This window comes from Elephas maximus, chromosome 18 (genome assembly GCF_024166365.1).
Source record: "Elephas maximus indicus isolate mEleMax1 chromosome 18, mEleMax1 primary haplotype, whole genome shotgun sequence".
Classification (NCBI taxonomy): Eukaryota; Metazoa; Chordata; class Mammalia; order Proboscidea; family Elephantidae; genus Elephas; species Elephas maximus.
The window spans coordinates 20632146-20658414 of NC_064836.1; the positions used below are offsets into that span (position 1 = coordinate 20632146).

The following is a 26269-nucleotide window of genomic DNA, read 5'->3' on the forward strand; positions in this document are numbered from 1 at the left end:
CCACACAGGCTACTCACACCTCTGGAACCAGAGAAGATTGGCACTCTTGGCAAAAGCTAAGTACTGGTATACATTTTATGGTCCCCAGCCCCCAAGCTGGCTTCAGTGGCTGACGATTTCCCTGGGCCTGAGATAGGTCCTGTTGCATGACCTGAGCCATTCACCCAGCATTGGAGAAGGAATAAATTCACAACTGGGGAAAACATAACCTGCCAGATCCTCTAACCTGGGGAGCTCCAGAAAGAAGCAGATCCTGTTCAGGCATAACAGTCTGTGGAGGCTGAATAACTTTCCCTCCTGCATGGACCTGTGTGGGCCTGTTTCAGGAGAATAGGCCCTTGTTGGCAGACTGCAGCTATTTCGGCTGTACAGTGAAGAGGTGGGTGTTTGAAGTTTGACACCGCTTTGCCTATTACACAGGGGCCTCACTTACTCACATCAGGGGCCTAAGGACTGGTAACTCCACTCAAGTCACACAGACTCGTGACAGGGGTCCGTGGAAAACTGGTACCTCACAGTCCTTACAACCAAAAGCGTTGAGTGCCCATAGTCCGTCTGCAGAACCCACTCACCTGTGCGCTCTAGGGAACAGGGATGCGCTTCCCTCACAGACACTCAGGGGACTGTTGTCAGCCCCCTGCCTTGTTCAAAGCATGACTCCCTGCTCCAACCAGATACAGGTACCTACACCAATCACCCCTGCCCATCTAAGACTGTATGACAGAGCCTGAACCACACACTTGATGACCAACTACCTGGACACCTGAGCTGAATCCATACAAGAAAAGTGAATGGACTCCTAGGCTCATATACCTGATAACAGCACTAGCCATCTGCTGACAGGATGTTAGAGCTTCAAAGGCAAAAATGATCAAGCTAGCTCACTCAAACAACCTATTTGGGCATATCAAAACAAAACAAAGCAAGAAGCTAGGATACAGTAAGCAAATATAAACTAATACAATAACTTATAGATGGCTCAGAGACAACAGTCAATATCAAACCACATAAAGAAGCAGACCAAGATGGCTTCAACAAACTCTCAAAACAAAGAATCAAGGGAGCTTCTGGATGAAGATGCCTTCCAGGAATTATCAGATCCAGAATACAAATGATTGATATACAGAAATCTTCAAGACATTAAGAAGCAGATCAGGAAATACGCAAGACAAGGAACACACAGATAAAGCAGTTAAAGAAATTAAAAAGGTTATTCAAGAACATAATGAAAAATTTAATAAGCTGCAAGAATCCATAGCGTGACAGCAATCAGAAATTCAGAAGATTAACAATAAAATTACAAAATTGGACAACTCAGTAGAAAGTCAGAGATGCAGAATTGAGCAAGTGGAAGGTAGAATTTGTGAGATTGGAGATAAAGCACATGGCACCAATATAGTTGAAGAAAAATCAGATAAGTGAATTTAAAATGAAGAAATCCTAAGAAACATGTCAGACTCTATCAAGAGAAATAACCTACAAGTGATTGGAGTACCAGAAACAGGGAGGGATAACAGAATACAGAGAGAATTATTGAAGATTTCTTGATAGGAAACTTCCCTGATATCATGAAAGATGAGAAGATACCTATCCAAGATGCTCATCGAACTCTACATAAGGTAGGTCTTAAAAGAAAGTCACCAAGATATAGTATAATCAAACTTGTCAAAGCCAAACATAAAGAGAGAATTTTAAGAGTAGGTAGGGATAAAGGAAACGTCACCTACAAAGGAGAGTTAGTAAGAATAAGCTTGGACTACTCAGCAGAAACCAAGCAAGCAAGAAGGGAATGGGACGATTTATAGAAAGAATTAAAGGAAAAAAATTGCTAGTCAAGAATCATATATTCAGCAAAACCATCTTTATCTCTCAAATATGAAGGCGAAACTAGGACATTTCCTGACAAACAGATCTTTAGGGAATTCATAAAAACCAAACCAAAACTACAAGAAATACTAAAGGAAATTCTCTGGTTACAAAAAGCAGTAATATCAGATACCAACCGAAGACTAGAACAGTGGACAGAGCATTCAGAAGTTAACCCAGATAGGGAATTCATAAAAATAAATCAAGATAAAAAAAATGCTCCAATAGGGAAACAGCGACGTCCTCATGTAAAAGAAGACAACAATAAAACAATAAAGAGGGACTAAGACATGTAGTCATAGATCCTTTTTATGGAGTGGAAGACAAGGCGATATAAAGAAATAAAAGTTAGGTTTAAATTTAGAAAAATAGGAGTAAATATTAAGGTAACCACAAAGGAGAATAACAATCCTACTCACCAAAATAAAATACATGAAAAAAATAGAGACACAGCAGAAACAAAACCAACAAGAACGAATAAGATGAAAAGACGATATATACAGATCAGCTACTTGGCACAAAAAATTAAGTGGGAAAAAGAAACTGTCAACAACACACAAAAAAAGACATCAAAATGACAGCATTAAACTCATACCTATCCATAATTAAGCTGAATATAAATGGACTAAATGCACCAATAAAGAGACAGAGGGTTGCAGAATGGATTAAAAAACACGAAGCATCTATATGCTGCCTACAAGAGACACACCGTAGACTTAGAGACACAAATAAACTAAAACTCTAAGGATGGAAAAAAATATATCAAGCAAACAACAATTAAAAAAGAGCAGAAGTGGCAATACTAATTTCTGACAAAATAGGCTTTAAAGTTAAATCCACCACAAAGGATAAGGAAGGACACTCTATAATGACTAAAGGGACAATATACTAGGAGGACATAACCATATTAAATATTTATGCACCCAATGACAGGGCTGCAAGATACATAAAACAAACTCTAACAGCATTGAAAAGTGAGATAGGCATCTCCACAATTATAGTAGGAGACGTCAACACACAATTTTCAGTGAAGGACAGAACACCCAGAAAGAAGCTCACTAAGACACAGAAGATCTAAATGCCACAATCAACCAACTTGACCTCATAGACATATACAGAACACTCCACCAAACAGCGCCCAAGTATACTTTCTTTTCCAATGCACATGGAATATTCCTTAGAACAGACCACATATTAGTTCGTAAAGCAAGCCTTAGCAGAATCCAAAACATCGAAATATTAAAAAGCAACTTCTCTGACCATAAGGCCATAAAAGTGAATAAATAACAGAAAAGGCAGGGAAAAGAAATCCAACACTTGGAAACTGAACAAGAACCTGCCCAAAAATGACTAGATTACAGAAGACACCAACGATGCAATAAAGAAATTCATAGAACCTTTGGGACACAGTGAAAGCAGTGCTCAGAGGTCAATTTATATCAATAAATGCACACAAACAGAAAGAAGAGTCAAAATCAAAGAATTAACCCTACAACTTGAACAAAGAGAAAGAGAGCAGCAAAAGAAATCCTCAGGCACTAGAAGAAAGCAAATAATAAAAATTAGAGCAAAATTAAATGCAATGGAGAACAGAAAAACAATTGAAAGAATTAACAAGACCGAAAGCTGGTTCTCTGAAAAAATTAACAAAATTGATAAACCATTGGCCAAATGGACAAAAGAAAAACAGGAGAGAAAGCAAAAAACCCAAATAAGAAATAACATGGGCAACATCACAACAGACACAACTGAAATTAAAAGAATCTTATGAGATTACTACAAGAAAACGTACCCTGACAAATTTGAAATCCTAGAAGAAATGGATGAATTTCTAGAAACACACTACCTACCTAAACACAAACAGAGGTAGAACAACTAAATAAACCCATAACAAAAGAGAGATTGAAAACGTAATAAAAAATCTTCCAACAACAACAAAAAAGCCCTGGGCCTGAGGGCTACACTGCAAAGTTCTACCAAACATTCAGAGAAGAGTTAACACCACTACTACTAAAGGTATTTCAGAGCATAGAAAAGGATGGGATACTCCCAAACTCATTCTATGAAGCCAGCATATCCCTGATGCCAAAACCAGGTAAAAACACCCCCCCAAAAAAGAATTACAGACCTATATCCTTCAGGAACTTAGATGAAAAAATCCTCAACAAAATTCTAGCCAATAGAATTCTACAACATAGCAAAAAAATAATTCACCATGACCAAGTGGAATTCATACCAGTTATGCAGGAATGGTTCAACATTAAAAAAACAATTAATGTAATCCATCATATAAACAAAAGACACGAATGACATGATCTTACCAATTGATGCAGAAAAAGCATTTGACAAAGCTCAACACCCATTCGTGATAAAAATTCTCAGCAAAATAGGAATAGAAGGAAAATTTTTCAACATAATAAAGGGCATTTAGACAAAGCAAACAACCACCGTCATCGTAAATGGAGAGAGTCTGAAAGCACTCCCCTTGAGATCGGGAACCAGACAAGGATGCCCTTTATCACCACTCTTATTCAACACTGTGCTAGAGGTCCTGGCCAGAGCACTTAGGGTAGATAAAGAAATAAAGGGCATCCAGATTGGTAAGGAGGAAGTAAAAGTACCTTTATTTGCAGATGACATGATCTTATATACAGAAAACCTTAAAGAATCCTCAAGAAAGCTACTGAACCAAATAGAAGAGTTCAGCAGAGTATCAGGATACAAGATAAACATACAAAAATCAGTTGGATTCCTCTACACCAACAAAAAGAACATGGAAGAGGAAATCACCAAATCAATACCATTTACAGTAGCCCCCAGGAAGATGAAATACTTAGGAATAAATCTTACCAGGGACATAAAAGACCTATACAAAGAAAACTACAAGACACTACTGCAAGAAATCAAAAGATACCTACATAAGTGCAAAAATATTCCTTGCTCCAGGATAGGAGGACTTATCATTGTAAAAACGTCTATTCTACCAAAAGCGATCTATAGAGATACAATGCAATACTGATCCAAATTCCAAAAATATTTTTTAATGAGATGGAGAAACAAATTGCCAACTTCATATGGAAGGGAAAGAGTCCCTGAATAAGCAAAGCATTACTGAAAAAAGGACAAAGTGGGAGGCCTCACTCTACCTGATTTTAGAACCTATTACCATCACAGTAGTCAAAACAGCCTGGTACTGGTACAACAACAGATACATAGACCAATGGAACAGAATTGAGAAACCAGACATAAATCCATCCACATATAAGCAGTTGATATTTGACAAAGGCCCCAAAACAGTGAAATGGGGAAAAGACAGTCTTTTTAACAAATGGTGCTGGCATAGCTGGATATCCATCTGCAAAAAAATAAACAAGACCCGTACCTCACTACATACACAAAAACTAACTCAAAATGGACCAAAGACCTAAATATAAAATCTAAAATGATAAAGATCACGGAAGAAAAAATAGGGACAACATTAGGAGCCCTAATACATGGCATAAACAGTATACAAAACATTATGAAGAATGCAGAAGAAAAACTAGATAACTGGGAGCTCCTAAAAATCAAATACCTATGTTCATCCAAAGACTTTACCAAAAGAGTAAAAAGATTACATATAGACTGGGAAAAAGTTTTTACCTATGACAGTTCCGATCAGCACGAGATCTCTAAAATCTACATGATACTGCAAAATCTCAACTGCAAAAAGACAAATAACCCAATTTAAAAATGGGCAAAAGATATGAATAGACACTTCACTAAAGAAGACATTCAGGTAGCTAACAGATACATGAGGAAATGCTCATGATTATTAGCCACTAGAGAAATACAAATGAAAACTACAATTAGATTTCATCTCACTCCAACAAGGCTGGCATTAATCCAAAAAACACAAAATAATAAATGTTGGAGAGGCTGTGGAGAGACTGGAACACTTATATACTGCTTGTGGGAATGTAAAATGGTACAATCACTTTGGAAATCGATTTGGCGCTTCCTTAAAAAACTAGAAATAGAACTACCATACAATCCAACAATCTCACTCCTTGGAATACATCTTAGAGAAATAAGGGCCTTTACACAAACACGCCCATGTTCACTGCAGCATTGTTTACAATAGCAAAAAATGGAAGCAACCAAGGTGCCCAACAACAGATGAATGGATAAATAAATTATGGTATATTCACACAATGGATTACTACCCATTGATAAAGAACAATGATGAATCCGTGAAACATTCCAAAACATGGAGGAATCTGGGAGGCATTATGCTGGGTGAAATAAGTCAGTTACAGAAGGACAAATATTGTATGAGACCACTATTAGAAGAACTCAAAAAATAGTTTAAACAGAGAAGAAAATATTCTTTGATGGTTATGAGGCAGGGAGGGAGGGAGTGTGAGAGAGGGGTATTCACTAATCCTCAATAAAGTGAATGTTTTAAAGGCCAGCGTAGCAGGGGCAGGAGTTTGCAGACCATGGTTTCAGTGGTCACCTAAGTCAATTGACAAAATCTATTAAGAAAACATTCTGCATCCCACTTTGGAGACTTGCATCTGAGGTCTTAAACACTAGCAAGCGGCCATCTAAGATGCATCAATTGGTCTCAACCCACCTGGAACAAAGGAGAATGAAGAACACCAAAGACACAAGGTAATTATGAGTCCAAGAGACAGAAAGGGTCACATAAACCAGAGACTACATCAGCCTGAGACCAGAAGAACTAGATGGTGCCTGGCTACAAGCGATGACTGCCCTGACAGGGAACACAACAGAGAACCCCTTAGAGGGCAGGAGAGCAATGGGATGCAGACCTCAAATTCTCAAAAAAAGACCAGGCTTAGCGGTTTGACTGAGACTAGAAGAACCCCGGAGGTCACAGTCCTCAGGCCTTCTGTTAGCCCAAGACAGGAAGCATTCCCAAAGCCAACTCTTCAGACAGGGATTGGACTCTACTGAGATAGAAAATGATACTGGTGAGGAGTGAGCTTCTTGGATCAAGTAGGCACATGAGATTATTTGGGCAGCTCCTGTCTGGAGGGGAGATGAGAAGGCAGAGGGGGTCAGAACCTGGCTGAGTGGACATGAATATAGAGGGTGGAGAGGAGTGTGCTGTCTCATTAGGGGGAAAACAACTAGAAGTATATTACAAGGTGTATATAAATTTCTGTATGAGAGACTGACTTGATTTGTAAACTTCTACTTAAAAAAAAAAAATAAAGCACAATAATAAAAAAAAAAAAAACTGGGTGTCTATACACCGGCAATGAGAAGTCTGAAAGGAAAATTAGGAAAACAATTCTGTCTACAATCACATCTAAAAGGATGAGAAGGACTTATACAATGAAAACTATAAAACACTGCTTAAAGAGATTTTAAAAAAAAAACCATTGCCATTGAATCAATTCTGACTCATAGCAACCCTATAGGACAGAGTGGAACTGCCCCATAGAGTTTCCAAGGAGCGCTTGGTGAGTTTGAGCTGCCGATCTTTTGGTTAACAGCCATAGATCTTCACCACTATGCCACCAGAGTTTCTGAAATAGATTAAAGGAGACTTAAATAAATGGAAATATGTTCCATGTTCATGGATTGCGAGATTTAATATTGTTAAGATGTCAATACCACCCAAAGAGATCTATAGATTCAACGCAATCCCAATGAAAATTCCAACAACCTTCTTTACAAAAATAGAAAAATCAATCCTCTTCTTTATATGGAATGGCAAGAGGCACTGAATAGCTAAAACAACGTTGAAAGAGAAGAACAAAGTAGGAGGACTCACACTTCCCTACTTTAAAACATACTGTACAGCTACAGTAATCAAAACAGCCTGGTACTGGTATAATAATAGATGCATAGACAAATGGAATAGAATTGAGAGTCCAGAAATAAACCCACACATCTATGGTCAACTGATTTCTGCCAAGAGTGCTAATTCCCTTTGATGGGGAAAGAAGAGCCTTTTCAATAAGTGGTGCTGGGAAAATTCAATTTCCACATTTAGAAAAATGAAACAGGATCCATGCCTCACACCATACACGAAAACAAATTCAAGATGGATTAAGGCCCTAAATGCACAAACTAAAACTATAAAATTCTTAGAAGAACAAGCAGGGGCAACACTGTCAGGCTTAGCTTTCAACAATGGACTATCTAATATACTAAGAAAAGGATAAACAGCAAAAGACAAAATAAATAAATGGGACCTTATAAAAATTTAAAATTTTTGTTCATCAAAAGACTATATCATAAAAGTGAAAAAGACAAGCTACCAACTGGGAGAAAATCTTTGGAAACCATATATCCAAGAAGAATCTAATAACCAAAACATATGTAAAACTTTGACTGCTTTACAACAAAAATATAAAATAACCCAACCATAATATGGGCAAAGGACTCGAATAGACATTTCACCAAGAGGGCATTCAAGTGGCCACTAAACACTTAAGAAGATGCTCAGTGTCATTAGCCATAGGGAGGTGCAAATTAAAACAACAGTGAGACACCATTTCACCCCCACAGAATAGCTAAGATTTAAAAAAAAACAAAGAACAGAAAATATCAAATGTTGGCGAGGATGTGGGGAAATTGTAACCCTTATCCATTTGCTGGTGGGAATGCAAAATGGTACAGCTGCTGTGGAAAACAGTGGTGGTTCCTCAAAAAACTAAAAATAGACTGCCATAACCAAAAAAAACCAAACCTGTTGACATTGAGTCAATTCCAACTCATAGCAACCCCAGCAATTCCACTCCTAGATATATACCCAATAGACTTGAAAGCAGAGACTCAAAAAGAGACTTGTACACCAATATTCATTGCATCACTATTCACAATAGCCAAAAGATAGAAACAACCTAAATGCTCATCGAGAGATGAATGGATAAACAAAATGTGGTACAGACATACAATGGAATACTACTCAGCCAGCAGGAGAAATGAAATCTTGATACATGCTACAGTGTGGATGGAGCTCGAAGGCATTATGCTGAGTGAAATAAGCAAATCACAAAAGGACAAATATCATGTGACCTCACTTACATAAAAAAACAAGGCAAATTTATAGAGACCAAAGTTGATTAGTGGTTACCAAGAGAGGGAGGGAGGGGGAAAGGGGAGTTAACAATGATGGAAAAATCACATTGATTAAGGGTATGGTTGCATATCCGAATACTGTCATTGCTGTCAACAAGTTATACACCTGTAAAATGTTGAATCTGCAAAAGCTGTGTGATAGATACATTTACAGCAATGACAAAAAATAGAGTAGCTGCTAAGCCTGCTTATGTACAACCAAAAACGTCCTGGGATTTGATTTCTTGGTTTGGAGGTTTAGGGTCATGGTTTCAAGGGACATCCCAGTTAATTGGCCTAATAACACATTTAGTGCTTCTGTTCTACCTCCTGGCTCGTTACATAGTGCCTGGGGTCTTAAAAGCTTGCAAGCAGCCATCCAAGGCACTACAATTGGTCTTTATTCACTTGGAGCAACAGAGGAAGAAGGAGAGTCAGGAATAGGAGGAGGTTATGGAATGTGTGGCTAATTGCCTCCATGAACATCTGCATCCTTTGCCATGAGACCAGAAGAACTGGATGTGCCCGGCTAACATTACTGAACATTTTGATCAAAGATTCTATAGAAGAATCCTGATCAAAAGGGGGAAAATACAAAACAGAATTTCCAATTCTCATGGACTCTAGACTTTCTGGAGCAATGGAGGATGGATGGGCCCCTGAAACTACTGCCCTGAGATAATCTTTAAACCTTAAACCAAAAATATTCCGTGAAGTCCTCTTAAAACCAAACGACAGTTTAGCTTAACTAGTAAAAAAAGTCTGCCTTGAGCATTATGCTCTTTTAAGAACTATCTATATAGGATCAAACTGACAACAGCAACTCAAAAAATTAAATAGGAATGTTAGGGAGCAGTGAGTTAATGTTCATGAGGGAAGAACAACTCAGAAAAGAAGGATGAGAATGGTTGCAAACTTGAAGAATGTAATCAACATCACTGAATCAAGATCACTAAACAGTACATGTAGAAACTGTTGAATTGGTATCTGTTTTGCTGTGTATATATTCAACGAGCACAACCAAATAAATAAATTTAGGATAAAAAAAATAAAATAGCCAAGAGAACACAGGGGACTGGAACGAAGACCAGTAAAGCCCAGTGGCAGTATCAGATACCACGTTCCATGGTCCTGAGGAAAAGGGCAGTCTGGAAAGGGGGAATCACAGATAACCCAAGTCGCCGTCACGGTAATCAATCTCTCTCGCGTGTCACTTTCTCTTTATATATTTTCCCTCAAGGCTGCAGAGACTCATGGCAAACCTCTTCTTCACCCATTCCCTTGTTCAAGCTCATGCTTTGAGGACAGAAAAAAATGGCCAAATGAGACAGGCAGCTGAGAGACAAGAAAACGAAGAGTGATTTAAACCTTGGTAAACGTGAGGAAACCCTGGTAGTGTAGTGGTTAAGTGCTACGGCTGTTAACCAAGAGGTCGGCAGTTCAAATCCACCAGGTGCTCCTTGGAAACTCTATGAGGCAGTTCCACTCTGTCCTATAGGGTCATTATGAGTCGGAATTGACTCAATGGCAGTGGGTTTAAACATGAGGAGCAAAGAAAAAACCCAACCTTGTTGTGGGTAAAAGAAAACAAAACCAAAATTCCTATGAAAAAGGTACACAGGCAATGTGGGAGACAAACTATAACAGCTCTTTGAAAAAAATCAGCTGCCTACATAGGCAATGTCCACTGACATAGCTCAAAGCCTTTGATTCCTGGATTTGCTTAGCTCCTTTTCTCACTAACCACTGATCTCTGAACCTCCCTGCTAACCTCAAGTCAGTTCTTCATTTATTTCACTGATCTATGTCCTTTAAGAACAGCTTGTCCAGGTTGGTGAACCATGTGGACCAATGAGATGAAAGGTAGGTTGGCTCATCATACATGACAGTGGAAAAACATAGATGGCAAATCCCATTCCACAGTCATATCCACCCCTTCTAGCTCTACCCCCACCCATGACACTCCACTGGCCACAAAGATGGTGGCATGAATGGCTATGGCCCAACTCAGTGCATTCCATGGCAAGAACATAACTCAATACACACATCTCAGCAACAGTGCTCCACCAGCCTGGTCTTTGTCCACCAAAGATGACACATTGGACTTTACATACGTAAAGGATGAATACTTGTCTGATTGCCTACTCCCAGACCTGGAAAATTGCCCTGCCCAGCCCATATCTAAAGGCTGAGAAAAAAAAACTTCAGCTTTATCCAGCAGAAAAGATCTGTTCAGCTAATTTTCTCCCTCCTAGTCAAAGTGTCAATTCCTCAGAGGCAGGGATCATGCCTTATACTTTTTGCATTTCCCACCCTCACCCCACTGTGCATAGGGCTGGGCTTCTCTCCAGTACTTCCTGAGTATTTGGTGAAGAAATGGTGGGCTCATAGTACTCCCACCCCACCTTCTTCCAGCCCTGGAGCCCATGGAGGTAGAGCCTACCTCGCCATACTGGGTGCAGTAGGTCTCAGGCTTGGTCAGTCCACAGGTGGATGAAGCTCGGAGAAACTGGGTCCTCCCAATAAGCAGGTCCCCAACAGGTGGGTAGCAGGCCCCATGGGAACAGGCTTGCTGGGCACGCAGGAGGCTGGGCAAGGCTGAAATCACAAGAGGTGCTGGGGTACAGCCCAGATAGGGGCCACCTCAGTGTTCCTTAAGGGAGCTGATGTTGGCAGGACTCTCTCCCCCACTCGTGCTCCCACTTACCGGTGTGGATGAGTAATGACAGAAACCCTGATACCTTTAACCAAAAACGCTGACTTCATATTCTGAAACCTGGCAACCAAAAACTATGGGTGACCCTGAAATGTGGCATCCATATGAAGCTTTTAGAATTGAGCTTGGGACACACGCTGGACTCTCAGGACACAGGGTCTACAACTCTGTTCCCAGCAGCCTGGCCTCTGTCAGAGCCCTGAGCAGGGCTGACTGCTCGGCCAGTTGTGGGCCATTGAGAGATGCCTGCATTCTGCTCCTTTACCTGTGAAGCTGGCCTAACCACATTTTGTGAGTGCCCAGCTACCACTCACATCGAAGCCACGATGGCTCTGAACTAGCTTGGGAGTGAGAGGATGGAAGATAAACTGTGATGAACAATCAGGGAACCACAAACTACACTCAGGTAAGAATAAGATACTCGGAGCCTTTCAAGAGAGGCAGATGCTGCTTCTTCCCCAAAAGCCCCAAAGAGTGGTGAAATCTCATGGGTACCCCCAGTGGACTAGTTCCTCAACCTATGGGCTGACAGGATGACAAGTGATACACTGTGGCAAACTCTCCTCCTGCCTGTGGCTGTCACCTCCCTGCTCTATCACATGGCTTAGAAGGGTGGGAACGGATACTTACCAAAACACAGGAGAAGAAGTGGCCTCATCTTCAGCCAGTCGGGTGATCCCCAGAATGGCCCTCACCTGGAACACAGCAAACAGCCCAGTAGACAGTGCAAAGGGCACATTGGCCCTTTTTCTCTCCTGGAACACTTGTGGGCAGCAGGCAGGTGCACTATCACCAAGAGCTTGGAAAATGCCCCTGTCCCAGCTGATGCGTGACTCACAGGGTGCCCTTGCAGACTTCAGCTTCCTCCTCTGAAGTGGAAGGAAAGGAGGACTGACCTTGCCCTACCCTGCACGGTCATAAGGGCAAAGAGGGGGCAGGGCAGGGCTGGGCTTTTTGCCAAAGAGAAGCTGTAGAGAGGGCTGAGGCCTTGTTGTTGCCTGAAGAGAAAAGACAGGCCAGCAGTTTCACCCAGCCCAGCCCAGAGGCCCACAGGTGGCTGTGAAAAGTGGCTGAGGTAAACCCTCTTCTTCCACTGGCATGGTTTCCAGTACCACCCAGGCCCACCCTGAGGGTAAGGCTGTGGTGGCCACAAATCTGAGCTAAGCAGGTGCTGAGATACGATGGGGACAGAGACAGCAGTTTTTTAAAAGTGAGTGAGGATTTCACCTAAACTGGACGCAACCCAAAATGTCTCCAACGATGGGCTGGGGCTCTGCGGGAGGGGTGGGGCGGGAGGAGACAAAGCAGGGATCCAGAAGGAAGGAGTCTGGGGTGGACCCTGAAAGCCACAATGGGGGTCTGAGATGCAGGCCTGCCCTGCAGGCTCCTCTCTTGCTCACGCACTGTGCACCTCCACCTCGGACTGGAGGCTCACTCTGCTCCAATGCCAGCCACAAACTCCTGTGGCTGGGTTCAGGGGCTGGGGGGTTGGCAAGGTAGGGCAGAGGAGGAACTGGGGTTGTTCCTGGCATCTTTAAATCATGTCTCCTAATACTCTGAAACCAGTCCTTCCAATCCCCTCCCAGAACAGCCCAGGACCCAGCGAGGAGATGTGGCTTGGGGTCACACAGCTACATGACCTAAGAGGCAGAACTGTGTCCTGATTTTCTCCTAGTTTCCTCTCAGCTCTCCCAGCCCAGGCTGGAAATCCCCTGGCACTGGGCATGCCGAGCGGCACTCAGAAGACTCCAGCAAGCCAGCCCACCCTTCCCTCTGCTCTTCTGTGCTCAGTCCTAGATTTGAATCTGCTTTCTGCTAAGTCATGGAGCCGCTTATCAGATGTGAAAAAGAAATCCAAACAGTGGCAGACATTTTAACCTACCGTGTTAGAGGTGAGCTTACTCAGGGAAGCTCCCAGGAAGAGGAATGAATTGGGCCCTGCAGCCAGGCCCCACGTACCCAGAGATCTAGCAGTTATCCAGCGTCTCACCCACTGGGCAGGTGAAGGCAGGTAACTTACCTCACCTGTGCTGCTGCTATTCTTTCTCTAGATCACTCTCTGAGATCTTCACTTGAATGTGGAGGTCTCTTCTCCTAGCTCCAAGTTTTTAAACAACTGCCTCACCTCTGGAGACTCCTGGCTGGGTGTAGCCCCACTGCAGGGCGGTCTCAGGAATCTGGCAGCCGGCACACCCATCTGCCGTCACTGCACCCCCACCCCGGGACAGGACTGGGCAAGTGGGTTGGTCCTGAGGACTCACAATGGGCTTGGAAGTGCCCCCCTGTCTAGGGTACCTGGGGGGTAGAGGGAGCTGCAAACAGGAGCACCAGGCAAATTGTTAGTGATCATTAGAGACCAGGATGCCCAGGGTGGGGAAGGGCACTTGCATTTGTACTAGGCACTCCACTTGGCATTTTCCCAAGGTCAACAGGGTCAATGTCCTCCTGTGACCTAGACCACCTGGAGAGAAGACCAGGCAGAGGATACAAAGGTCAGGGCTTGTGTATGAGTGTTATAGCCCCAGACATGTCAGCAGGGCTGAAGATGAGATGACCCAAAACTCCAGGGCCCTGGAAAACACCCCACCCCTCCCAAGGTAGTATAAAGTAGAAAAGCCCAGCTTCTTGGGGAATTTGGAGGATCCTTAAAGGGCAATGCTTCATCCAGAGGGGGTCAAAGCCCAACTCAGCCAAGGAGTTTGGGGAAGTTTAAGAGGAATGAGAAGAGTAACTAAACACCTCCCCTCTGGCTCCCTCCGCAGAGTTGGCAGCCAGCCTGAGGACAGGTACTACCTGTGACTCACTGCTCCCAGCTCCAGGGAGGGTTGGTCTCCTCGCCCCTCCCTGCCTGGGCAGGAATGCCTGCCTGGAAGGCCAGAAAACAGTTCTGACCACAACAGGTAGAAGCAAAGGCTGAAGCACAGCTGGACTGATAAATGCAAACCGGACGTCCCCTGGCCCAGTGCCAAGCCTGAGAACAGGGCTTCCTTTGTGGGGCCCTGAGGCGGGCTCCCGGCTTAGAGCTCCTGGCTTCGAGCCAACGTAAATGGCAGTGAGTAAAACATCCAGATTGAGAGGCTGGTCTCATAGGACACTCTTCCCCCAGGTTAGGGGTGGAGGACTTTGAGAGAGGTATGGGAGGTCACCAGGCCATATGTTGGCCCTGAAGAGCCTGCACCGGCATGGTCTTAGAACACTACCACCTCCTCTCTCCTCTGCCACAGTATCCCCAGGCAGAAAGTTCTTTACAATTGGAGGATTGTGCCCAAGAAATTGGTTTGAGAGCCCCTAAGGGAAGACTGTGGGATTTTCTGGGTTCACTTGGACATTTCTAACCAACAGGTTCTAGGTTAGCACGAGAGGTTCAGACGGGGCCTGGAGCAGACACTATGATTAGCAAGTAGGCATTAGTTGTTTAGATGAATAACTGATACCTCAATAAATGGGCCTGTCCCCCTTTAGGAAACCCTGGTGGCGTAGTGGTTAAGTGCTACGACTGCTAACCAATAGGTCGGCATTTCAAATCCACCAGGCGCTCCTTGGAAACTCTATGGGGCAGTTCTACTCTGTGCTATAGGGTCCCTGTGAGTTGGAATCAACCTGACAGCAATGGGTTTGGGTGGTCCCCCTTTAAGCTTTCCAGTGAAATCTGGCTTAACTCAGCAAGTGGGTGTCCCTACGAGCAGCTTCCCTTCATCTGCCCATTCCTCTGCCCACAAGAGCACAGAGCAGTGTCACCTCTGGTGCCACTGGGTTTGGGGCCCCCCTGCCTGGTCTCTTTCCCCGCACTTCTCCAACTCCCTGAGCTCAAGGCTTCCAGGAAGTTTTCACACTCCTGGAACTGCCCCTCCTCTGCCCACCACCTGGAAAGAGGGTGTGACAAACAGCTCATTGATAACTGACTCACCAGAAGAGCAGAGGTGTTGCAACCCTGGGTTTTCAGACAAGGCGGGGTAGGCGTGAGGCAGGCCTCACTGCCAGTGGCTGAGGCCCTTTAAACCCCTCTCCTCCCCTGCTCATGGGCCCAGCAGCCCAGGTAAGCAACTGTTTGGTGCCTCAGACTTCACGGGTCGGGGCAGGTCCCAGGAGCAGTTTGGCATGCAGGAGAAAATGGCAGTTCCTCTGCCAACACCCCCCACCCCCCACTCCCAGCAAAATCCAGGAGAATCTTTATGCAGGCCCCAAAGGCAGTCCAGTCGGCCTTGCCTCACTCCCAGGGACACTGCAAATTCCCAACCCATTTCCCCTGGAAATCCCAACACAGGCTTTAGAACTCAGAACTCTGTTCAGACAGAGAAGCAGCAACAGCGCCAGAAGGCTGATAAGGGTCTGGCAGGACTACAGCAGAGGTGGAGAGCGCTGCTCAAGCTCCTCCGACCCTTTTGGGCCCTTTCTCCTCTCCCTGCCACCCACCCTCCTACTTCACAGTCCCCAGCCCTCAGGTTCCCCAGAGCCTTGGTTCATTTATGCTCAACTTATGCTCAGAAAAGTGAGCTCCTCCTTCCAAAGGTAACCAGAATCCGCTTCTACCTCTTGGCAGGGCCTCTCTTGTCCAGACTTCTGCAACAGCCTCCTCATTGCTGTACAGTCTTGTCCCATCAACAGCTCCTGTCACCCCTGCTCAGAGCCCGCACCAGCTCCCCATGGCACCCCACAGAGTCTGTGCAGCCCTGCATGATCTGACACCCTCCCTCATTTCCTCTCTCCTGCTACTGCTACTGTGCCCGCCCTCCTTTGCTCCAGCCATTGGGCCTCCTCAAGTGCCTTCAAAGGACCAGCCTGATCCGGCCTCTAGGCTTTCAACCCAGCTGCTCCCTCTGCCTGGAAAGCTCTCCCCAGGACAGCTAGCTGCAAGGCTAGCCTCCTTACCTCTTCCGAGTCTTTGTTGGAGACTGCCTTCTCAGTGGAGCCTGTTCTGACCACCCTATTTAAAGCTACAACCCACCTCCCTGCCTCACACTGTCCCCCCCCAACACCCTCCACCTCTAGCACTTCCAAGCCCACTCACTCTGCATTTTTATATTTTTTGTAACACCACCTTCTAACCAACTGTATAATTTACAGTTGGTTACTTACCAAACGTTTATTGTCTGCTTCCTCCACTAGAATGTAAGGTCCAAGAAGGCAGAGATTTTTCCCTACTGTACTCTAGGTGTTTAGAAATGGTGCCTGGCACATAGTAAAAAAAAACCCAGTGCCGTCGAGTTGATTCTGACTCATAGCGACCCTATAGGACAGAGTAGAACTGCCCCGTAGAGTTTGCAAGGAGCACCTGGCAGATTCGAACTGCTGACCCTTTGGTTAGCAGCCGTAGCACTTAACCACTACGCCACCAGGGTTTCCAATATTTGTGGAATGAATGGCTTCACACTAAAGTGCAAATAGCTGATATGACTTAATGAGTGCCCCTGCCCCTTAGGTGTAGTTGCACTCTCCCAGGGGACAGAGTCCAGGGTTTTCTGTCAGCAAGATGGATCGCAAAACATGGAAATTCATGCATCAGCCAGCTTCAGAGGGGAGGGAGGGCTTTTTTGAAGCACCTACTGCCAGGTCCCAGAAATGTCACGTTGATGCAGGCAGACTCCTTCTTTGCCTGCAGGTCAGTCATCCCTGGTAATGTCTCTGGCAGGGTGTGAGGTGGTACTAGAAGCTACTATCTCTATTATCCATCTGTCAGGCTCAAGCCATCCAAGTTACCGGGGACATCAGCCAAGATCTGTTCAATGATAGATCAAAGAATGGGAGCGAGGGAAGGAGAAAAGGAAGGAAGAAAGAAAGGAGGGAGAGCCTAAGAGGGGTAGGGGGCCTGGTCCAGACTGTGACTACTGAATCTCAGGTGTTAGAGGTGCAGGTGCTAGGCGGGTAAGGCCCAGGCAGTGAGTCATGGCCGAGCCCTTGTCTGTGGGATAGGGTGGGCTCCAGGCATAGCCCTGGGGATTTGCCCTGTGACTAAAGCTTGCATGTACTCCACTCCAGTACAGTGGTTCAGCTGCCCAGACAATCTGTCAGTCTTCTGTGTGTCTCCCCAGGAGTCAGAGAGAGAAGGTGGGCCTGTTATGGTGTTAAGGCACAGGACAGCAGTAAGCAGGACAGGCACCTGGGGCTACGTGTATGTCTTGGGGTGACTCCACCCCATCCCCTTCTCTCTCCCCCGCCCGCCTACCCAACCTGAATATCTATCCAACAAACAACCAAGGCACACTCACTTAGCCCTGAAGTCTGGGAGAAGTCTGGCAGTCAGCCTGAAATAACTACAGCTCACATTTTACTGCTTCAAGCCATGACATGTATGAACTCATTTAATACCCTCACTTCTACCCATGTCCTTATGGGGATAGAAACGTAATTACCCTTGTTTTGCTGATGAAGAAAATAAGGCACATTTTCAGTAGCTTGGCCCCACCAGTGAGTGCTGACTTAAACTCAGACCAAGTAGCCCCAGACTCCTCTTCTTGACTATGACATAGAGGCTAAGATGTGCCACATCTTCTAAACTCTCATGTCTCCATCTTAGGAATGCCTGGCCTTCATGTCTCCCAATCCTAATCAAGACACAGTATCTGAAAATTCCTCTTTGTACCGCTGCTCCAACTCTTGAGCACTGGTGTGGATGGGGGACTCTAGGGGAGGCACTGATATAGAAATGCCTAGAACAGACACCGTCTGGCACCTCCTCATTTGTTTTCCATATTTACAACCCATCTTGCATGGGCACGGATGGAGAAGGAGCTGGCCTCCAGGTCCTCCATCTCAGAAGTGCCCTGCACAGATCAGCAGGGTTTCCCTCAAACCAGCAGGAAGCTGCTGGGAGTGAGGATGTGAGCACTCTTGAGGGGAGGGCAGGCCGAGAAGGTGACTGGACACACATCACAGTGAGTTCACAAGATTAAACAAAAGCATGATAACTGGGTGACACAACTCCCCCTCACCAAAGAAAGGGCAGTCCCTTCCCCGAGGTCAGGCTCCTGGGATACCTCAGGGGCCTCAGCTCCTTCTGCTCTGTCACCCCAGGTGCATGACCAAATGCTCCCCGCTACCATCCCACCTGAAGGGCATGGTCCAGGGAAATCTTCAGCTTGGTGGAACTATGTGCTGCCCCTGGCCTAGCTGGCTCCTCAGAAAAGAGGGAGGAACACCTTAGCATTTTTGCTACCTCTACTCGACGGCACTGGGTCTGGGTGGGACCACCCTCCCAGGTTCCTGGCCTTCCCCAGGCCAACAGACTGGCCCATCACCACCTCCAGCAGCACACACCTCCTCCTCTACCCCAACACCTCCACCTTCTTCTCCACTACCTGGCCTTTGAGCTCTGGGAATCAAGTTCTCAGGACCTAAAGCCAGGCTTTAGGACCTCAGGCCTCAGATTTGCTATGTGGGGATGGTCAGGTCTTCTCACCTGAGAAGAGAGAGACACGGACCTTTCTGAAGGGGCAACATGCAGCCACGTTGCACTTCCAGGCCAGAACATCTGGTCTGGAGAAGGGGGAGACAAAGGAATGCTCAGAGGGACTTGGGGCATTTGCACACTAAGGTCTATTTTTTGTACAACTCAAGGACTGCCCCTGACCTGAAAACAAACCCACAGAACTTTAAAATTCTAAATATGATCCCTGAAAGGGCCACTGGAGAGACCAGCTATGTTCCTTCAAATTGGAATCTGAAGCTGAGTAGGTAGAAATAAACACTCTGTGGTTTGAGGGGAAGGGGGCATGGGAGTGTCTGGCTTCCAGTCTGTAATCAGCACCTCCCTGCAGTGCCAGTGGCTATGTAGGGTATATGTGTAAGCTTCAGCAGCTCTTAAATCCTAGACACAGTTTCAGCTCTTCGGCCCAATGGCTATATAAACTCGGGCAAGCTCTCTCTTGGCCTCAGCTCCATCGTTTGTAAATAAAGGGGGTGCATTTTAGTGGTTTTCAATCCAGGCCACCCCTTAGAATTACCTAGAGAATTAAAAAAATTATATACCCCTACAGACCAACTGTAGTCCCTGGGTGGCACAAACAGGCAAGCACTCAGTTGCTAACCAAAGGGTTGGTGGTTTGAACCTACCCAGATGCATCTCTGAAGAAAGGCCTGGCGATCTGCTTCCAAAAGGCCAAAGCCTTGAAAATCCTATGGAGCACAGTTCTACTGTGCAACACACGGGGTCTCCATGAGTTAGAATCAACTCCACAGCAACTTTTTTTTTAGCAACTCAACTACAAGCAACCCAACTGAAAAAGGGGCAACTGACTTGAATAGACATTTCTCCAAAGAAGATAAACAAAGGAAACCAGCAAACAGGTCAAAAGATGCTCAAAGTCATCAGTCATTAAGGACATGCAAATCAAAACCACAATGAAATGCCAGCTAGTTATCTCAATGAAATAACACCCGCTGGGATGGCTATTATCCAGAAAATAACAAGTATTAGAGACCCTCTGCCTTCGAGTTGATTCTGACTCATAGCGACCCTATAGGAGAGAGTAGAACTGCTCCCACAGGGTTTCCAAGGAGCAGCTGGTGGAGTCAAACTGCTGACTTTTGGTTAGCAGCTGAGCCCTTAACCACTATGCCACTGGGCTCCTATAGTGTTAGAGAGGATGTGTAAAAATTGGAACCCTTGAAGTGCAGCCAACATAGCGTCCCAGACAGCCACACCATGCTGCCCCTCTGCAGCAAAGACCTAAAAAACTAAGTAAAACAGATACAAATGTCAATCCGGGAACCCTAGGCATCAAATGAAAGGATAAAGAACTAGGTCAAATACCGAACGGAAGAAGAAACTGATCGTGAACAGACAACAAGGAGAGATATGGGGTGGAGGCCCTTTGCCAACTAACAAGGTACAGCGTCACCATCTTGGAACACAGCCAGCAATAACCCCCAACAGGGAGTACAGGAAGGCAGCTTCAGAGAGCTCCCCACAGAAGGCAGAGCACCCAGTAACCAGAGAAACATGCCTTCCTACCACTCACCCTTGAGAGTAAGTAGCAGCTAGAACCCCTCTAGCCCAGCAGCCCCCCAACTGGGGTCCACAATACAAGCACTCTCCTCCAGCCGACTCAAACCCCTCCTGCTACACAACTTTTTTTTCACCCTCTTTTTTTCCTTTGTTTTCTCCCTCCCACCTAGTCACGTACACCACCACCCCTTACCACAAGCCCTGCAGCACCACCTCAGCCAGCAAGCCACCACCCAGCGAGCTGTTTCTGCACCACCATTTTTGTTTGTATGTTTTCCTTTTGTCCCTTTCTCCCTTTTCTTTCTCCCTCCTACCTAGCTCCGTATGCCACCTCCCCTCACCTCCACCAAACCTCTGCCATGCCACAGCAGCTAGACAGCCACCAGCCCACTACCACCCCCGGTCTGCCCTGCCCCCACCAGCTGGCATCTGCTTAACCACCATGTTTTTTCTTTTCTTTTTCTTTCTCTTCTGTCTTTTCTTTCTCCCTCCCACCTAGCCCTGTACATCACTTCACCTCCCATCCCACAGACCCTGGGTTCACCCTACCCCCACACAAAGGCTTCGCCACACTGCCATTTTTTTTTCTTTTTTCCCTTTCTCCCTCCTACCTAGCCCCATAGCCACCTCACCTCCCTCCTGCTGAACCCCCACAGCTAGAGAGCAACTAGCCCATGGGGCCCCAAGCCCATCCCACCCCTCACCTGACAGGTCCCACTACACTGTCTTTTCTTGTTTTCTTTCTCTTCTGTCTTTCCTTTCTCCCTTCCACCTAGCCTCATACATCATCTCCCATCCCTTCCCACCTGCCCCCTGATCCACCCCACCCCCATTGGCCAGCCCCCGCCCCATGCCACTATTTTTTTTTCTTTTTTTCTCTTTCTTCCTATTCTCTCTCCCTCCCACCTAGCCCCGTATGCCACCTCTGCCCCCTTCCTGCCACCCCGGCCACAACACCGCAGATAGAGAGCCAGCACTGGCCTGCTGCTGCCCCAGGTTTGCCCCAGCACCACCTGCCAGTCCCCACCATGCTGCCATTTTTTCCCCTCTTTTTCTTTTTCCCTCCCACCTAGCCCTGGATGTCACCTCTTCTCCCTTTCCACCAGCCCCTGGGTCCACCCCACCCCCGCTCGCCAGCCCCCACCATACCATCATTTTTTCTTTCTCTTTCTTCGTTTTATTTCTCCCTCCTACTAGCCCCATATGCCACCTCCCGCAATTGTCACTAGGCCCCATCATGCTGCCACAGCTAGAGAGCCACCAGCACTACAGCCCACTGCTTCGCCAGGTGCCCACTGCCCCTACCTACAGGCTCCTGCCAAGTCGCCCTTTTTTTCTTTCTTTTCTATCTTTATTTTCTCCCTCCCAGCTAGCCCCATATGTCACCTCCTCTCCCTTCCCACCAGCCCATGGGTGAGTCCAGCGCCTACTCGCTGGCCCTCATCATGCCGCCATTTTTTCTTTTTCTCCATTCTTATTTTTCTTCTCCCACTCCACATAGACCTATATATACTGCCTCCTCCCCCACTTCCCAATAGCCCCCACTGAGCGACCACAGAGTGCCACCAGCGCACCAGCCCACTGCTACTCCAGGTCTACCTCATCCTCACCTGGCGGTCCTGTGCCATCCTCACAATCATTGCTATATTTGAGCTCATTGTTGCAGCTACTATGTGAATCCATCTTGTTGAGGTTCTTCCTTTTTTCTTGGAGGATATATTATTCTTGGTTACTAGTTTTTTCTTTTAAGGTTTTATATATGTCATCCCATCACTTTCTTGCCTGCGTGTTTATCAGAGCTTAGTCTTATTGTTTCCCCTTTGTATGTGACTTTTTGTTTTACTCAAGCTGCTGGCAGGATTCTTTCTTTGTCTTGCCAAAAGAACTGCTTGGCTTTTCTAATATATACAAACAGAAACCTGAGGAATATGTGTGGGAATGGCTATCAAGGGTGTGGGATAGTGGTGCAAGGAACATAAAGATGGATCAGTCTGAGTTTATTGATATGGGTCCACTAAGCACAGATGTTTCAGGTTGAGAAGTTAGTAAAAGATCTAATAGTTTATTTGGTTGAATCACTGAAACATGGATTATGAAGTGGCCTACACTAAATCAAGCTGAAGTACCAGACCTGCCTTGGTATACTATAGAAAAAGGTATCCAAAGGCTTAGGGAAACTGGCATACTAGAGTGAATTTATCAGTTTAGACCCACAGACCCACACATGGAGTACCCAGAGGACACATCTTTTACCACAACTGTGAGGAACAAATTTGTGAAGGCTGCTGTGATTGCTATTTTATGTAAGTCAGATTTGATAGTGGGAATTGTTCTAACTGGATTAAGACACCTAACTACAATGGGGCTGACTGGACCCCATGGTAGTAGGAGTCAAGTTGCTGCACTCAGTTGACAAGGTAGGCATGGTTACAGTAATAGACAGTAGAGTCAAGGCAGCAATCAGAATAGTCTGACTCGTATGGACTTATGGCATTGGCTACTTAGTGGTGGTGTCCCTAAGAGTGAAATAGATAGGAAATCTAAATATTTACTTGATCTGTACAATGACTTCTTCGTCAAGTGAACAGCAGTCTAACTTGAATTGCCAGAATAAAGAGTCATAGCTTCTCAATCAATTCCCATACATGAGTGAATTTAAAGACCCACAACCACTTGAATGAAGGGGGGCCAGGTCCCCTTGAGGAAGGCCTCCAATACACTGCAAAAAATTTATACTGTTAATCTTTCTCCCAGCCTTCCCTAAAGGGATCCATGGCCTTTTACAAGAATTTTCATTGGCGGAAAGGAAATAATTAGAATTTTCAGGGATTACTGGATACTGGCTGTGAACTGACACTAATTCCAGGAGACCCAAAACATCACTGTGGCCCACCAGTCAGAGTGGTGACACATGGAAGTCTGGTTATTAATGGAGTCTTAGCTCATATTGGTCTCACAGTAGGTCCAGTGTGTCCCTGAACTCATCCTACAGTGATTAACCGTCCCAGAATGCATAATTGGAATAGATATACTCAGCAACTGGCAGAACCCCTACACTGGATCCTTGACAAATGGAGTAAGGGCTATTATGGTAGGAAAAGCCAAGTGGAAGCCATTAGAACTGCCCCTACCTAGGAAGATAGTAAACCAAAAGCAATACTGCACTCCTGGAGGGACTGCAGAGATTACTGCCAACATCAAGGACTTGAAGGATGCACGGGTAGTGATTTCCACCACATCCCCATTCAACTCACCTTTTTGGCATGTGCAAAAAACAAGTAGATCTTGGAGAATGACAGTGGATTACTGAAAACTTAACCAGGTGGTGACTCCAATTGCAGCCTCTGTTCCAAATATAGCTTCATTGCTTGAGCAAATTAATACATCTCCTGGTACCTGGTATGAAGCTATTGATTTGGCTAGTGCCTTTTTCTCCATACCTGTTTTAAAGGACCGTCAGAAGCAGTTTGTCTTCAGCTGGCAAGGCCAGCAATACACCTTCAGTTTCCTACATCAGGGCTACATCAACTCTCCAGCCCTATCTCATAACGTAGTCCACAGGGACCTTGATCATCTTTTCCTTCCACAAGACGTCACACTGGTCCATTACATTGACGACATTATGCTGATTGGACCTAGTAAGGAAGAAGTGTCAATGACTCTGGATGTATTGGTAAAACATTTGCATGTTAGACAGTGGGAAATTAATCCCACAAAAATTCAGGTGCCTTCCACCTCAGTGAAATTTCTAAGGGTCCAGTGGTGTGGAGTATGTCAAGAATATTCCTTCTAAAGTGAAGGAAAAGTAATTGTATCTGGCTCCTCCCACAACTAAAAATGAGGCACAATGCCTAGTAGGCCTCTCTGGATTTTGGAGGCAACATATTCCTCATTTGTGCATGCTACTCCAGCCTATTTATCAAATGACTTGAAAAGCTGCTAGTTTTGAGTGGGGCCAGATCAAGAGGAGGCTCTACAACAGGTTCAGGCTCATGTATAAGCCGCTCTGCCACTTGGGCCATATGATCCAGCAATGCTTGAAGTATCCATGGAGATACAGATGTGGTTGTAGTCTTTGGCATGCCCCTCTTGGTGAATAACTGTACAGACCCTTAGGATTTTGGAGCAAAGCCCTGCCATCCTCTGCAGATAACTTCTGTCCTGTTGAGAAACAGATTTTAGCTTGTTACTGGGCCTTAGAAGAGACTGAATGCTTAACCATGGGACACCAAGTCACCATGCAGTCTGAGCTACCCATCATGAATTGGGTGTTGTCTGACCCACAGAGTCATAAAGTTGGATGTGCACAGCATCACTCCATCATTAAATGGAAGTGGTATATATGAGACCGGGCCCAAACAGGACCTGAAGGCACGAGTAAGTTGCACGAGGAAGTGGCCCAAATGCCCATGGTCTCCACTCCTGCCACATTACTTTCCATCTCCCAGTCTGCACTATGGCCTCAAGGGGAACTCCTTATGATCAGGTGACTGAGGAAGAGAAAACTTGTACCTGGTTTACAGATGGCTCTGCGCGATATGTAAGCACCACTCGAAAGTGGACAGCCACAGCACTACAGCCGCTTTTTTGGGGCATCCCTGGAGGACAGTGGTGAAGGGAAATCCTTTCGATGGGCAGGACCTGAAGCAGTGCACCTGGTTGTTCACTTCACTTGGAAGAAGAAATGGCCAGATGTGCGATTGTATATGGATTCATGGGCTGTGGCCAATGGTTTGGCTGGATGGTCAGGGACTTTGAAGGAACATGTTTGGAAAATTGGAGACAAAAGTTTATAGGGAAGAAGTATGTAGATAGACCTCTCTCTGGATGGGCCAAAGAAGTGGAGATATTTGCGTCTTATGTGAATGCTCACCAAAGGGTGACCTCAGCAGAAGAAGATTTTTAGCAATGAAGTGGATAGAATGACACGTTCCACGGAAACCAGTCATCTTCTTTCCCCAGCTATTCTCATCACTGTTCAATGGACTCATGAACAAACAGGACGTGGTGGTGGGGACTGAGGTTATGCGTGGGGTCAGCAACATGGACTTCCACTCACCAAGGCTGACTTGGCCACAGCCACTGCTGAGTGCCCAATCTGCCAGCAGCACCTTGAGGTGATCAGCCAGCAACCTGGTGGCGAGTTGATTACATTGGACAACTTCCATCATGGAAAGGACAGCATTTTCTTCTTACTGGAATAGACACTTACTCTGGATATGGATTTGCCTTCCCTGCATGCAATGCTTCTGCCAAAACTAACATCTGTGGACTTACAGAATGCCTTAGCCACAGTCATTGTATCCCACACAGCATTACCTTGGATCAAGGGACTCACTTCACAGCAAATGAAATGTGCAGAAATGGGCCCACACTCATGGAATTCACTGGTCTTACCCTTGGAAACCCTGGTGGTGTAGTGGTTAAGTGCTACGGCTCCTAACCAAAGGGTCGGCAGTTTGAATCCGCCAGGCGCTCCTTGGAAACTCTATGGGGCAGTTCTATAGGGTCACTATGAGTCGGAATCGACTCGACGGCACCGGGTTTGGTTTTTTTTGGTTTACCATGTTCCCTGGAAACCCTGGTGGCATAGTGGTTAAGAGCTAGGCTGCTAACTAAAAGGTTGGCAGCTCAAATCCACCAAGCACTCCTTGGAAACCCTA

The 26269-nt window shown here is 45.5% G+C and overlaps 1 protein-coding gene across 4 annotated transcripts in view; it reads right to left on the reverse strand.

The window, feature by feature from the left end:
• Positions 1-26269, reverse strand: part of LAMB3 (laminin subunit beta 3) — a 102771-nt gene that overhangs the window by 49699 nt on the left and 26803 nt on the right. Inside the window, exons 2-4 of one of the 4 annotated variants that reach the window (XM_049857916.1) lie at positions 24047-24241; positions 12293-12357; positions 11390-11544 (exon numbers count right to left, since the gene is read on the reverse strand). In XM_049857916.1, coding sequence (XP_049713873.1) covers positions 11390-11544; positions 12293-12320 — 183 coding nt within the window. In that variant the 5' untranslated portion in view covers positions 12321-12357; positions 24047-24241. Of the gene's footprint in view, positions 1-11389; positions 11545-12292; positions 12358-13682; positions 16109-16192; positions 16343-24046; positions 24242-26269 lie in introns of those variants that run through there. The other 3 variants (XM_049857915.1, XM_049857914.1, XM_049857917.1) reach the window with 3 other exon arrangements.